Source organism: Athene cunicularia (genome assembly GCF_003259725.1).
Source record: "Athene cunicularia isolate RWA chromosome 3 unlocalized genomic scaffold, athCun1 chr3_part1, whole genome shotgun sequence".
In the NCBI taxonomy this organism is placed as follows: domain Eukaryota; kingdom Metazoa; phylum Chordata; class Aves; order Strigiformes; family Strigidae; genus Athene; species Athene cunicularia.
In genome coordinates, this window is record NW_020799097.1 from 25,482,788 (window position 1) to 25,499,254 (window position 16,467).

Sequence of the window (16,467 nt, forward strand, 5' to 3'; positions counted from 1 at the left end):
TACAACAGTATGGCTGTGTGTTTTATCATGAGTAAAACATTTTGGTTCGTTACATGTAAACACATCTAACTTCTGGTAAGATACAGTGTTGTACATAGAAATTGTTTACAGTAACAATGAGTGGGTGTTCCTCTGGGATTAAAAAGTGAACTAGATCCAATCTTATTGAAATTAAAAAATACAGATAAACTGTTATATTTGGCAGACGCAACTGTACATGTTTTTTTAAGGGAATGGTCCTTTATGTTTGTTTTTACTCATGCAATAGTCACAAGTGCATGCTTTGAATTTTGAGTGTGATTACACTGAGATTTTGACTTTGTATATTAAAGTGGAAACTTCTACAAATTGAATTTATAAATTGTATATTTCAAACTCTGTTGTGTGGAACAGCTCTTACAGTGTTGAGGGCAGGTTTTGTTTTGTTCTTACTTTCTTACTTTTTTAAAAAAAAAAAAAAAGCACAGGTAGCATTTGGGACTTTCTGGTTTAGTGATTTGCTTTATTGGGCCTTTCCCTTCCTCTAAAGTAGTCTTTGCCAGAAACTGCATAGTGGAGTCTTAACTTGAAATTAAAGATAAATGTATTTGTGGACTTAGTATGTAACACTGCTGGGAAACTGTATGCTTGAAAAATGAAGCTTTAACTCCGTAAGTGATAGCAGGAAGATAATTTTTAATTTCAGTGGAATTTTTGCACCTGAACTGTAAGATAAGACCCTCTGACCGCTACCTTGCACTAAATAGTGTGTGGTCCTTAGAGTGTCAGCAGTCAAGTTATAAATTCTCCTGGAACTGTAATGAGAAAACTACTCCTACGGCAAAATCTTGTTTGAATTTCTTGGATACTGTTCAGAATATACTTGTCAACTGACTTGTTACAAGTAACATTCAGTTAAAATTTATTGTGCATGCCTTTTTTTAAAAAAAAGAGTAATGTGCTCTTTACTGTATGCTGCATGATCTCTTGTTCACATATTTGCTGAACATCTCGGTTTGCCAATATTTGGTTTCTTGCCTTGAAAACAAACTTTGATCAACAGTGCAGTTGTATTTTCAGAGAAGGAACAGCATGAATGTAAAACATACAGTTTTATGTGGGTTTTTTACCTAGCATTACAATGCAAGGCATTACCCATCCAGCATCCCAGGTTAACAGATGGGTAGATTTCCAGAGACACTTAAAGAGACTGTAAGGATCGGTACAAGACTCAGCATATTAAATTATATTACTCAAGATCTGAATCTTAGTTAGATCTTCCTGATAAAATTCCCAGATGGTCCAGACTAGGGAAGAGCGGTGATAAGTGGGTAAACCTGGGTAGACCTTCCAAATAGCACTTTGGTTTTTGGTGGAGTCACTTTGAAGAAGAGTGTATGTTTAATATGGCTAACTTCTAGAAAAAAGGAGTGCAGCCATTGGTATTGGCAGAACAAGGGGAGGAATGCTACCTAGAATGTACTAGTTGGGAAAACTAAGCTTCATTAGATAATGACAATATATATTAAAGATAATTAAACGGCTGCATGGATTCTTCAATTCAGAATTGAAATGCTTTAATGCATTTTTAATTTTATATTTGAAATAAAAGTAATTGAATATATTTTAAAAGGTGACTTGGATTACTACTTCAGCATCTTACTTTGTAGTCATGCTCTCAGAGGTTTATTTCACTGGTAGACAGTTACCTTTCAGGAGTGGGAAACTGCAAGGTTAAAAGAGTGTCTTTAACATAGCAGAGAAAAAAAAAACAACAAAACTTGCTGTCTGGAAGCTGAAGATCAATTTAAAGACACCCGTCAACGTCATGCTTTTTTGTTCATTCACGGTGGTTAAAATCATGGCAAATGACTGAAATTTTGTTCTTGATCTAACCCAGGAAAATTTACCATTTTAGATTGAATGATAACAAGTATCTGTCTGAAGCATGTTTTATTCATTAGATGTATAAAGTTAAATGCTGGTTTTGTACGTGTCTATGATTCCTCTTTAACTTTAATTATATTAATGTAGGGATCTTGTGCATGTAGGTCAGCTTCCATGAATCCAGTTCTAGGGCTGAGGCACAAGAACAGAATGGCTTTCTTAAGCCCTCATGAATTAATAGTCACTGCTTTGATAAGTCAGTTGTATGCATGATGGGGACTGATGCAGTGATGGGATGTTTTTAGGTTAATGGTGCTAACTTCTGGCAGTTTTCCTAGTAAAGAGCTAGTTATTGCATTGGATCTCATCACTGACTAATGTAACGATAATAAAGTAATACTACATTTCTCTTTTTTAGGTAATAATCTATGGAGATTTGCCAAAAAATAAAGAAAATGTAATATATTTATCAAATCATCAGTGTACAGGTTTGTATTTTTTGTTTGGTTTTTTTTTTGTTTGTCTTCACACTGTCATAGATTTAAAGAATCTGCCTGTCTTTTTATTGTGTCTCTTCTAGTCTTGCCCTAATGAGTAAGAACTTCTAGTTTAGAACTTCTAGTTCAGAAAACCTTTAATGATACCTATATGTACAACGTGTGATTTTTGTTTCATCAGTGACAATTAAAAACTAACTCAACTAAACATTCTGGGCTTTTGTCTTTGCAGTTGATTGGATTATTGCAGACATGCTGGCAATTAGGCAGAATGCTCTTGGGCATGTCCGGTATGTCTTGAAAGATGGGTTAAAATGGCTTCCGCTGTACGGCTGGTATTTTTCACAGGTAAGCCCATTCACTTTTTCCTTGCTGTTTGTGGGTGAAATATGTAAGATGTACTTTCCTTCCATTTATCATATGTGCTGGGAAGATGTAGTTCTGAGCTGGCACTTGGTTATTTGAACATGAAAATAGCTGGTTTCACTCAGTGTAGCTAGCTGTCTATCTTAGCTGAGAGTTATTAAAAAATCAGTTTACTTTTCTAAATGAACATTACTTACAGATGTTATTGCTAGAATTAAAACTGCAGAGCCTGTTAGAAGCATTTTAGAATATTCTAGAACCTTGTTCTTTTTACAGTCCAAAACCCCACTTAGCAGTAGGTGTAAACAGACTTTTTTTTTCTATGTATGGGTTTTTTTTTTATCATGCCACAAATTAGGAGTCAGTTGACATTGCTGTGGCTTACTTTTTTTTTTGTTTGTGTTTAGCACAATATAAAAGAGGACAATTGGGCCTTAGCATAGTATGGAGGAAAAGCAGATTCCAGCCTCCGTGAAAGTGTTGATGGTTTTGCTTTGGACTTCAGTTAAGCAAAAACCTGAGACTAACAGTTTTCCTATTACTAGCTTTTACTTTCTCCTCTTCCTGCATAATGCTCCTCTTGTTCCTTTCAGTTTGAGAGTTCAGCCTGATGTGACACAAAAGTATACGATTACTGAAGAAGCAGTGGGCCATGGTCATTGTACAGCCAACAGACTGAGTGGATGTGATCTTTAATTTAAAATGGTAGAACAGTGTAGATGGCTTTACCTCCCCAAAATCCTCTCTGAATTTGTTATGTTTGTTCCTTTTTCTGAAAGCAGGATTGTTTCTATATACAAATAAAATAAAATGTAGAGGGGAATATTTTTGGAGGTATTGGTATGTTTTGCTAGGTGATCAGAAAAGTCTTCACAGTATTTATCTCAGGATTTAGATAGGTGCTTAGCTGTTAGAATAGAAATAAATTAATTCTGGGTAACTGTTCCAAAGTGTCTGTTCAATATTTTCTCCTTTGGCTTCTTAGATCTTTACCTGTTCCCTGAACAGTAATCTGCTTTCTGACCGCCACATATGCTGCCACCACCCAGGCAAAGAAAAGCAAAAAACATTCAGTAAAATACTTCTAATATAATTAGACAGTTTGATTGAATTGACTGTCATCCCTCTCCAAGAGGATGGGGGATATTGAGAGCACTACTGCACTGGATATGGTTTGAAATATATAAGAGTTTGTATAGTAATGTATGAAGAATATGCAGCTACAGACATACGTCTGAATGGGAGGGTTTACTGTCTCCTTCATCCTTGGCTGCACATTTCTCACTGCTTGCACTGTTGCATCCATAAGTGAAGTCAGATCAGTTGATTGCTAGAACCAGCAAAAGGAGAAAAGTTTTGAATATACAGCTATGGGTGGGAAGAGGTGAGGAGGCAGGATAGCCCTTGTGTGGCCATTGACACTGAAACTGTGCTTCCAAGAAGCTAAGGTAAGTTGAATGGGGTTTAGAGAGCACCGGGCAAAGGGACGTACAGATCCCTGAACTGCCTAACTAATATGTTGAAGAAAAGGAAGTGCCTTGAACAGTGGCCTTTCCCAGTGATCAGATGTTGCCTTCTAGCTTGGGTGTAGGTACCTAGTTTGAACAGAGGTTCAGAGTCTTGGATCATGTCACATACGATGTCCATTGCTCGGGTGTGAACTGTCTCACCATTCTATCTTAGAGCACAGGTAGTGGTTGAGGTTCCTACTGTCTGTTCATTGTGTAAGAGGTTAGAGTGTCCCCCAAGATCTTGGGAGATTCAGGCTCAGTGTTTTCAGTTTGATGGTTGAAAATGTTTGTTGTCTCTGGATGAGTGCCTTAGTGAGTAAGCTATAAATCTAGGCTGGAGCATGGGTGGTTGCCATCCTTTCTTCTAAAATCCCTATGTTAAGAAGAGAATAAGCTGCAGAGAAAATAAGAAAACTGTTCACAGTTTCTTTTTATTGGTGGGCTTGCTGTCCCAGTTCCCTAAATAAGTATAGACTGTCATACCATATCATACCTCACTGAGGGCATCCACTGGGAGAAAATGGACTTCTCTGCTGTCTAGTGCTTGTCCCCATTAATGACTCTGGTTCTCTATAGTTTTCTTCCACTGAAGTGACTGGTCTGCTGCATGGAAATATTTTGCTCTTTGTCCTTGCCTGAAATCATGACGTTGGTGGTGTTTTAAGTCTGCTTTAATTAAAATACAGACAGGATATATATTCCATCTGTTATCACTAGGTGTCCAGAAGTGGGTTTTTTTCAAGATTTTGGAAAATTACTATTGCTATTTGGAATTGGAATATCCAGCAGTCAGTTTCCTGACTGCTGTATTGACTGTTAAAAGAAGGTTCCTGTGGAAATTAATCTGAATGTAGCCTACATTTTTAATCAAAACATATACATTAAATAAAATCTGTTCAGCTTTGGATTCCTCAAAACATAAAATTTCTACGAGATTTAATGGGAGATGATTATATGTATTGATATATATCTATTTAATTCGGTGACACAAATGAAGGGCAGCTTACTAACAGCGGTGATGCGTGTGTGTTTAAATGACTGAGACGGGATGCAGCAGGACCGAAGTGCAAGCTAATAGGTATTTTTATTGTTTTTATCACACCAAACAGTGCAAAAACATAAAGCACTTCCTGCCCTTCCTGTTGATGTTCTGTCAGTGATGTCACTTACACTCCACTAAAAGTTTCCAGAGCCATGCAATTACGCCATGCTCACGGAATTCATATTCCCTACCTCAGGTAAACATCCTGTTTGGAAATAAACGTGCTGTGGATGTCCAGGAGAGCAAAATTCAGGCACAAAGGAAGTATATTTGTAAACATAATCCATTGTTGACTGTGAGAGGGGCTTTTAAAGTGCAGCGGAAAAAAATTATAACTTTAAAAACAGTACTTCCAGAAATCTGTTTTGAAAAGCATTCGTATATTTGATCTCTTACTGAGAAGGAAATGCAATACAAATTGGGGAATTTGAGCTATATACAATTGCATAACTGGCATTCTTCTTTGGAGGCAGCTATCTAATAGCAAGAAAAGAAAAGAATCACTTAAATTAACCTTTTGTGTTCCAGGTTTGATTTCTTAGGTTGAGCTATTTCTTTTCATATAACTGGCTTTATTATTTTTGGGTGGATCTGATTTTTTTTTCCCCCTATCTTTTTCCACCAAAATGCAGCTAGCTCCAGTTCATCTTACACCACCTGGTGAGGCTGGGTTGTAATTTTGATAAATGTTTTTGATATTCCAGAGTTTGCTTGATTTTTTTAACATAGGAAGTATGTCTTTGTCTTTTCTGTTCCTCAACATCAGCTTGTGCACCCTTTTGGTTGTTACTGAAGTTTTAGCCAAATACTTAGCTAGTATGGCATCTTTCCTCTTTAGCTTTGTAACCCTGCACCATAGGGGAGCTGTCATGTTTATGTAGTTGGGTTGTATGCAGCAAATGGTGACCTTACAATATGTAATTTGTCTGTTCTTACATTACATGACTGTATATTCATATTTGAGAAGTACAGGTCTATTTCTGAGCATTAAAATGTCTGAGGTGTTGTGGTGTCCCTAAGCAAACTGTGCAATAGTAACTTTATTTCTGCAAGTTCACAAATTAAACAAGGAAAAGGTGGTTCAGTATTTTTCCAATTTACTGCAGCTGGTTAGTAATTAGATAAACAAGAGAAGACTTTGATTCCAGTTTTCCCTCATTTATCAAAGCCTGACCTAGCTGAGCTCACATAGAATGATGACTTACCAATTACATGGAAGTCTTGTATAGGAGATGCATTCTTTCTCATACCAAACTGAGTTTGCCCTTCCTGAAAGCAGTTGTGGTGAGTGTCACTGTACATAATAAGACTTATACTTCCCTTTAATGGTGTCAGATCTTAAAAACAGGGTTACATGTGGAGTGTGTAGATAACGTGTGGTGCTCTGTTTGCTGCACAGCTGATGAAACATTTTTCTGTTCGTTCCATTATCTATCCAGGACTGGTAAATTGCTTATGGGATGGTGATGATATGATGCTCCAGCCTGCTAAAGGCCAAGCTCAGTGGACTGGAGCATTCTGTTCTTGGCTTTGGTCCCCAGCCAGCCACAGCAGCGCAGCTGAGTGTTGCAGCTGGCTACTTCACCTTGGAAGGGAACCACAGGCAATAATGTTAAGACAGAATATTTTAAATGGAGTTAATGTACTGCTGACTTTCTGTTCCTTTTTACTGCAGCTTTTGGAGAACAACTTAAAAGTCACGTCAAATACCACTAGCTAAGCAGCTGCATGGCTGTCTGTCCATGCCATGAAAAGCCAAGGCTGAAAGCACTTTGCATAACAGCCTCTTCTGTCTGCCTCCTCCTACCCCTCAAACTTTATTCCTGTCCATGCCATGCAAATAAAATAATAGCTCCCTGCACACACACCACCACCCTTGTTTCTACACTGTACTGTCTTTTCCTGAGATAAGAAATTTGAATAAGGTTCAGCTCTTAATAGTTTTAATCTTACTGTCACATCTCTGTTCAAAGTGTGTAAAACCATAAATGGACAGAAATTATCTGATAAATCCTAATGCCAAGGGTCAGGGTGGGCAGAAAAGAGTATTACTAAGTTAGAGAATCAGTTAGAACATGAAAACAATATACCTTAGCAATTAAATCCTGTTCTTTGGAAGCTATATGTTTTGGTTTATGTTTTTTTTCAGAATTCATTGTATCAGTAGTTCATTTTGGAGCATGTTTGTTTACATCCTTTTGTAACTATGCTGTAGATAAAGTGATGGAAGTGGGAAATGATGAGGCAAATTTTCTTTATAACCCTCTTTCTTTTGTGTGTACTTTGCCATAGTCCTTTTACTGAAGTTTTTGTGATAAATTGTATGGAACAAGTTATAAAATTAATCTTTTCCAGGAAATGGTCTGACTTTTTATAAAAAATTTTCAGTAAAAATGCTTTTATAAAATCTTTGCTTGCTAAACATTTTGTATTACTTATTATTATCTCTGTATATAACTTAAACGTTTGATTCTCTAAAAAAGCGCATGAAAGTTTTCAATACCTGTGCTAGTCACAAATTTTGTATGTAGAGGTATGATATTTGTAGTTCCAGTATTTGCATTAGTCACTATGTAAGACTTGGCACATAAAGTTCAAAATGTTGACCTGTAAGTACTTGTATGTGAGTAACTTCCAGTTGTGTGACGTTTTCCCTTGATATATACAAGTTAAGCTGCTTGTCAGTGGTTTTGGGGATTGATCCCAGGGGTCATTTCCAATGCTGTTTTACAGATAATTATGTAACACCTTTAAAGGCACTTCAAGTGTTTTATGCCTTTTTTTTTTTTAATCTGATCTTTATTTAAACAGATTTTGTGAACTTAATTATGTGCAAATGTAAAATTAGTTTCAGATGCTTTCATCCTAGAATAAAAAGTCTTGTGGGCAATTTGCAGCATGAGTCATAAAGGTGACTTGTCATTGTTGTCTTGTTTGTTCTTCTATCAGCTGTTCTACATTAAACTACTTAAATATTTAATGTATTTTTTATCTGTTAGCATGGAGGAGTCTATGTAAAAAGAAGTGCCAAATTCAATGAAAAAGAAATGAGAGAGAAGTTGCGGGCCCAGATGAAAGCTGAGACTCCGGTAAGATCATACCTTCCGTCTGGTTTCTTTGAGTTTTTAATGGCAGAGGCTTATTGAAGAAACGAACTATGTCAGATACCTACAGAGTACAGGAAGGTAATCATGGATTTGTTTTCTTCCTGTATTTTTACAGTTACTTTCTATGATTAGAGTGATACCTCAGATTTAGGAAAATTTGACTAGTCCTTTACGAATGATGCGAACTTCGTGATTCTGTCTGTAGAGGGCAGGGGGGGATCTGGACTAAATCTTAGAACATAATCTTAGCTATAGCACCTCCCTTGAGAAACCACTGTTAGTGTTCCCTGTGTTTCAGAAGACAACATTTTGACTACTGTATGCTTGTCAGAGATTGGTATTCTTCACTTCTGAAAGTCAAGAACCATTCTTCACAGATTTTAATTAGTCATCCCAATGATCAATCATTTTTAATGCCAGTGACATAGTAGAACTGAGAAACTTTGTCTGCTATGCCTGGAGGAGAAAACAAACAAACAAAAAAATAAAACCCCTGAACTCTTGATAATTTTCTATTTGAAGGATGATTGTTGGTGCCAAGTGACTTTTCTCATGACTCCCTCTATGGTTTGTGGCTCAGTGGTTAGAATCACTGTGCTTCACTTCCATTACTTGCTGTGCATTAAAATGTTTTTTGCCTTTTTGGCTAGACTTAAGAAAACCAATTCAGCAAGCCTTGATATAGAACAGTTACACTTTAATTTGATTTAAAATAATGTGATTATGACTTGCCACTCCAAATACTAAGTGGCAAACCTTTTGTAAGCTGAGGCTTTGAGTAAAAGAGTGCATAGGTTGTTTTGAGCTTCACAGTAGCTGTCTTTTTTTTTCCTTTTTTTGAGATAATGTGTTTATGTTTGTGCATGTGTCTGTATTGAAAAAGTAAACTGGCTTTATGCTGAGAGGCTTAAATGGGTAAAGCATCCCTGTTTAAGACAGTGTCTTAAACTAAGGTTTAGTGTGAACAGAGGTGAATTTTGTTTTTGATTAAGGTAAGAAAGTGGATCTATTTACAGTTTTTAGCATATAAATTACAAAGAACAGAAATACATTATGACAACTAAGCTTTTGCTGTGCAGTGTCTAATCTAATGATGTACACATGGAGAAGATGGTCGTATTTAACAGTGGTAACTTGTGCCTGTATTACCAGGGAGAGTCCTGGGATGTGAAAAGGTTGCATTATGTTATTTTCTGTATGTCAGTGGCAAAGTTTCTACTTTCTGTAAAACTTGCGGTGTCATGGAATAAGCAAAGACAAATTGCAGGATGTAAGAAGTATTTATAGTGACCCCCTAAGCAATTGCTCCCCCTGCAGAGTGCTGTTTTAGTTCACTTCAGTTACTCTGAATGAAATTATTCTAGCAGGGTGTTTTCCTGCATAGGCCCATGCATTTTTTTGCTAGCTAAAGGGACAGCTTGTGGTTGAGCCTGGCTTTCTGGCTTCCCTCTGCACTCCCTAAAATGCAGGGGGGTTTTGTAATAATAAGGTTTTGATTGTGGTAAGAGTCTTGATTTGAATTCTACTTTAGATCAGCCTCCCTTATAGAAACATGGATTTTTTTTCAATACAATCTTCAGAAGATGTGCCTAGAAACTTGTCTAATTCTGCATGTCTTTGGGAACTTGCAAATGATGGTGAATGTTGCTGCAGTGCTGTAAATTGTCTGGAAAGGCTAGTGTGTGGTTTAGTCCAATTGGAATGTAAGGGGAGGATCAAGCATAAAACTTTTCTTTAAAGCTACATCTGCTGTAGGATCTGTTTTCCATGGTGGATATCTACATGTGATTAATAAATGAAATAAATACAGAAGGATTTTTTCTGGAATCATCTTTCTTCTCCCTCTTCAGTTTTGGGTGGATTGAAAGTATCTAAACTAATGCCAAATGAATTCGGGATCGCTTGAGTATTTTTTTGGTTTAATGTAATTTGGCTATCTGAAAGTTCAGTGGTGTTGGAAATGGGCATAGAACCTGGACATGCCTACCAGGCAGTTGTTGCCATTTTCCTCGTATTATCTAGGGTAGCAGTATAACTGCTGCAGAAATTGATTCTGGTTTAAATCTCTTTCAGTCAAACAATATAGGGAGTGACAAGTTTTACAAAACCAAAGCTGTCAAAAACCTGTTTACTGAGACAAATGTTTGCATCTGTTGGGGTAAAAGACACCATTCAATTGTTATTTGAGGGAAGACTGAACTTTCTATAATCCACTGTATCTGAGAATTTAAGTGTAGATGCTGTAAATGTCCTTTAACCTACAATTACTGCTGAGAGAGGAACATGATAACATCTATCCTTACTGCATTATTCATGAGGAAACTTTGCAGTTCTGCAACTTAGTATGACATTCTGAAGACATTTTAATCAGTAAAGCAAGTACACCCTGAACTCATCAGCTTCATGCAAAATTAATTAATTTACTACTATGGAATTTTTATTAACATTTGCACACTGTGTGCTGTAGCTCAGGATGGGTTTTTCCTCAGTTTAGTGAGCAGTTGGTGTTGCTTAGTCATTCTGTGCATACATGTTGGAGTTCTTTCTTTAATGTACTGTTAGAGAGAAGCTTGCCTTTCAGTTGGTAAGGAAAGAATTATGTGCCAATAGAGAGAAGATGGATGGCAATCAGTGTTAAGGGTCACTTTGTTATTTACAGTTTCTCTCCACATACAGTTTAAACAAAAGAATCCAAATGATTAATGTTCAGTCTCTCTGGAGCCATCCCTGTTCCCATTAAGAAACTGAAGACATGTAGGAAGGCAAACCCAGTCTTCTGTTCTCGTTAGTGTAGCAAGCCCTTTACTGTTTTGTTGTGGTCCTTTTTTTTGTTTTGTTTTATAAAAAGTAAATTGAAGTGGAACGTGGACAGGAAAAATAAGGCTACCTCTTGGCCTCTTACATTCACAGTAGAACCAGACTAGTGATCTGGTATGTGTCTTTTTGTGTAGGGACAATGGACTGCATGATGCTCCTTGCTCACCTTGACTTACCACTTATACCCACCTGCCTGCCCTACACAGCCCCCCCTTTCCTGCCCTGCTGTTCGCAGTTCCTCCACCTTTTCTTCCCAGGTGCAGTGCAGCAATATTAGACATGCCCAAAACTGATGCTGGACTGAAAGACTGTTGCACCTGTGTTTTCTTAGTGGAGATCCTGAACTAATACATTTTCTTATTTATGTCTGGAAATAACTTTGCTTCTCAAACTGTCATTGAAGTATACACCCAAATGGTTCATTATTAAGCCTTTTGTTGTCAAAACTCACTGGAAATAGTATGGTTTTGTTTAAAATACCATAAAATCTGTCTGATTGTTAACAAATTGCAATCTTATGTCTTGTTGGGAGAGCAGAGACTGTCATATAGTTTGAAGGACACTTCTGTGTTAATGTTTTAATGTAAGCCATAACAAGATAAATGCATTTCTCAATGTAACAATATATCCAGCTGACACTTGATGTATTCAATCTTCTTGTTTTATAAAGAAAGTTAACTCTTCTGAACAGCAAACTATTCAGTCTGATAACTGAAAATGTAACTTTTCTTTTATCATGCATCAAGAGGAGGAAAATGCATACTGAGATGCGAGATTTAACCCAGTGCAGCCAATATTTAGCTGGTTACTATGTGTTTTATTTTTGTCACAAAACAAATCTGTCATGTGAAGCAGTGAAATCAAACAGTAAAAACCTGGAGGTACAGATGCATGAATACAACTGCTATAAGGCTTAATGTAATTATTTTGTCATATAGTTAATAATTTGCAAATCCCGGACAACTTCTTTGTAAAACCTGGATGTCCTTTCCTGCTTTCTTCACATCACCTCTTGTATTTCATTCCACTTATATCAGATATGCTTTCTCATACTGTATCTCTTTCAGTTATTGATCTAAATGTTGTTGTCTCTCATACAGTTCACCAGAAGCATATCTTCTAGGCAGTGGGCTAAATGGATTCTGTCTAGTGGTCAGGGTTCAATAATAATAATATTAAAAGTAAGCAAATGCATTGTTTAATATAATTTTGAACTTTGTCAATAAAAATATTTAATTGTTTTCCATTGTCACCCACCTGGGAACAGCACAGCATATGCAAGATATCTTTAGTAAGTAGTTACCATCTCTTGACACCCTATGTTCTCCTACGGAGTGGCAGCTGCTCGCTCCAGGACACCCTCCAAGGCCCTGTCCTTGGCCAGGTTTTCTCTTTATTGCCTCTGCTTGCTGTATGATTGTGGTATCTGGGCTGACTTTGTTCTGTACTCGAGACTCATGTTGCTTCATGCCCCTTTACAGTGATGCACCCATTCGAGCTCCTTTTGTGGCACTCTGATCTATGTCAGGGACTTGCACAGCTGCCCTACTCCCCCCTCTGGAAGTACAGCCTTTCTTGGGGCCATTGCTATTTCTTTTGCCAGGAAGACATTGATGATACTGGAGAAATGAATAGAGGTGCTATTTGGGTGAATGCATTTATCATTCAATCATTTAATTTGTGGATTGTGGCAAATTCACTGAGATTATGCTGGGGACTCTGTAAGCCCTGACTCTTCTTGTTTTCTGGCTCCCAACATGAGTCAAGCAGGGTTCTACTAAATGAATCCTGATCCACTCCTTGAAGTTTTCAAATTGATGAGCAATATAGCAAGTGTACTGACAGCCACCCATTACACAGAAACAGGTGTGAAAATACCATGTAACTGAACACAGGGCCCTACTCTGGGTTAAAATTGGTGCATCAGCAAATCAGGGACTATAGTAATGCAAAGTCTTCTATGCCATTTTGAACACTAGCACTGTATTTTGCAGCCATTGTGATAAAGTACATAACTTTTATGTAGCTAATTGCCCTAAATGAAAAATTCTCTATAAAATATTGCCTTAGCTACAGCTAGTGTTTCTAGGCAACTAAAATGCTTCTACGACTCAACAGTTCTTAATCCAAGATCAAGGAAGCTTATTTAGTTATTAAAATCTTAGAGATTTGTAGTTCTTACAGTCTTTAGAAATAGTGCTTAAGGATTTAGCTTCTGCTGCCTGTGGTGGGAGAAAAGCCAGTCATACAAGTAGATTTGGTAGGCTGAATTACACTGGCAATCTTTGTCTTGTGCAGGACTGTACGTGAGTATAAGTAGGACATCTGTTTACATTAATGAATTTTACTCAGGTAAAGTAGTCCTAATGAGCTACATATTAGGTTAATATAGGCTGAATTTAAAGCAAAGGCCACTTCTCTGTCTTGTTATGTTTTCAATTCAGAGATATTCAGATTCTGGTCAACAAACCTGTTTGGCTGCTTGTGTTTAAGAGGTTTACAAGAATAATTAAAATATAATTTCAACCCCTGCTTTGTACTACACACGTAGGACTGGAGTAAGTAGATACTATTTTCTGTTGTGTAATCAGCTTTTGGTGGTTGATTATCTGCTTTGAAGACTGGTAATGTTGTTGCATGCTTTTAAGTGCTGACCTCTGTGCCAAGAATGGTATTCGTACCCCGTCTGCTTCGCTTTCTTTGCTTTGTCAATTATTACCTGTTACAGCCGTAGTATTACCCTTTGGAGCTGAGCATTCAGTCTAAGTTGGAGGGAGCAACCTCATCTTGAAGTACCATTTTAAGGATCCAGCTTATGTGAATAGAATATAAGAACGTTTATGAAAAGAAAAAAAAATGCATCTGGATTTGAATATTATGCCCTTTCTAGCTAACTCTGAAAAGTTTTACTTAGTCACTTAAATATCTCAACAGTGTACTTCATAGATGAGATGTATACATGACTGGGGGAAGTGTGGACTGCAGCTGGGTCTAAGGATTCCTGTAAACATCCCTGTGCTTATGCTACTGTCATAGTATAAAAAAGTAAGCATCTTGCCTCTTAAACTCATTTTCTCTTGTTCTTTCCCCACCAAATCTGTATACATCTTGGGTTTCTGCCAGTCCTTGAACATTCTTGGACTTCACCTGCCTCTGCTGCCTTGCCAGTTCTCTGCCTCCTCAAATATGCCATGGCAAGTGCAGTCTTTCCTCTAGCTCTCTTTACTCCACTCTACTGACACTTATTTTGCCTTTTTTTTTTTTTCCTTTTTCCCCTGCCAGATTCTAGGCTGTGTACATGGTTCTCCTCTTTCTTGATTTCCTGCTGTTCCTAGATTTCTTCCCTCCTCTGCATTTTAGCAAATCTTTCAACCTTCCTCACTGTGGGGTGATTCTAGAGACTTTGCTTGCTGGGTCCTGTCTTTCTGCATTCAGCCTTTTTTTCTAGTTGTTCTGCAGTCAAGTACATACCAGCATGCTCTGTTCTATGGGCCAGAAACACAAAGTTATATTCCTATGCATCTCTTTCTGAGTTTTTATTTAGCCTTGCATCTTTTCATGATGTGCACTCCCTCTTGTCAGTGTCTTCCTGTACTCTCTGATAATCCTTCTTGGACTGTTTTGTAAATGCACTGTCTCTTTTTTTTTTCAAATATTTCTTGAGACTCATTTCTGCAAAGAAAACAAGTAGTTAGTCTTGACACAGTAGACTTTACTGTGAATGTGTCATGTTTAACTCCACACTAGTTACCATTTGTGGCTGTAGCTTTTTCTGCAGATGAGCCCCCAGTATGAAATTTTCACTGTTTAAGTGATGTTTTGCATCAACTTTGTATGTAGGAGATGATGCAAGACACACCAAAAAAAAAAAACAAAACAGAAAAGAGATGGAAACCTCTGTTCTGTTTCAAAAGCAAATGGAAAATGTATGAAATTTGACTGCTTCTATTTGGGTACATAATTTTACACTCAAGATATACAGATACTTAGGCAATCTTTACCTCTATAATTATTTTGAGAACCCAGAGACAGTTGCTACTGAATAGGCAAGCAAACTAATTTACTAGGGAAGCCTAACCTTAAAGACATACATGCTTAAAGGAATGTGACTTTAAAGTTCAAAGTATGCTAAACTATGAGTTTAAGTTCATTATATATTTAATACCTTATACAATGAGATGCATAAAGGCACGTAAGATAGCTGTTTTATCATAATTTCAATTAATAGTATTTCTGATTATGAATGGAATGAAAATTTTATTTCTGTATAAGGAAAGACTAGATGCAAGATCAGTGTTAACGAAAAAAATATAATTTAGGTCATCTGTGACCTATTTGACTGTCTTTTCAAAATATCCCCTTATGCCACTGAACAAAACTGATATTCTTGTTTATATCAGCTGCTCTTGACTTGCTCACTGTTGTGGACACATACTGTCTCCCTTCCTAAATCACCTGGGCAACTTCCTAGGGTGTACATTCAAAGAAAACTATTTTGAACTTTGAACAGTAAGTTTCACAGAGCTAGGAAATTCTAGCTCAAGTATTCTGATTTTCTTTGGATCCTTACAGTAATTGATCATGTGAACTAAATACAATATGGACCTATCGAAGGATGATAACTTCTGTAAAAGCAATCGGCTTACATTCATTATAAGAACTTGTCTGTTTTGTTTCTTTTTAATCCCACAGATGTATTTAGTGATTTTTCCAGAGGGGACTCGTTACAATCCAGAAATACCAAAAGTCATTGCAGATAGTCAATCATTTGCTGAAAAAGAAGGTAAGCAAAACAAATTTTGAAATCATTATTTTGTTACAGCGTTAACAAATATTATATAAAATTGTTATATAATATGAAGATAAGCTCACCTTATCTGGACTATTAAGCCTGCCTGATTGATACTTAAGGGTTAGAATAGCATAAGCCAGTGTTTCTCTTACCACAGAATGAGAGTAGCTTGCATACAGATATTTCATGCATTTCATATTGTGCAAGAGTATTAATTATCAAAAAAGCTCTTTTCACTTCTTTTCTTGCTCCTTCGGGGACCTAAGGATTACCTACACTGGATTGGTGCACTGTTCTAAGTTGATGTTATAACTCCAATTACAGTTGTTACTCTATACAAAGAATGTTTTACATAGAGATTGTTGTGCCTTAAAAGAAAAAGTCTTCCATCACTTCATTTTTAATTACTGTTAGTACTACCATGGCTTTCTGATTTTGTTCCTCTCTCACCTTCCAGTCTTACCCTTCC

At 36.9% G+C, this 16,467-nt stretch overlaps 1 protein-coding gene across 1 annotated transcript in view; it reads left to right on the top strand.

Annotated features, from left to right (window-relative positions):
• AGPAT5 (1-acylglycerol-3-phosphate O-acyltransferase 5) overlaps positions 1-16,467 on the top strand; it is a 57,762-nt gene that overhangs the window by 14,321 nt on the left and 26,974 nt on the right. The window contains exons 3-6 of the mRNA XM_026844056.1: positions 2,285-2,354; positions 2,596-2,711; positions 8,282-8,371; positions 15,899-15,989. Of these exons, the coding sequence (XP_026699857.1) occupies positions 2,285-2,354; positions 2,596-2,711; positions 8,282-8,371; positions 15,899-15,989 (367 nt within the window). The remainder of the gene's footprint in view (positions 1-2,284; positions 2,355-2,595; positions 2,712-8,281; positions 8,372-15,898; positions 15,990-16,467) is intronic.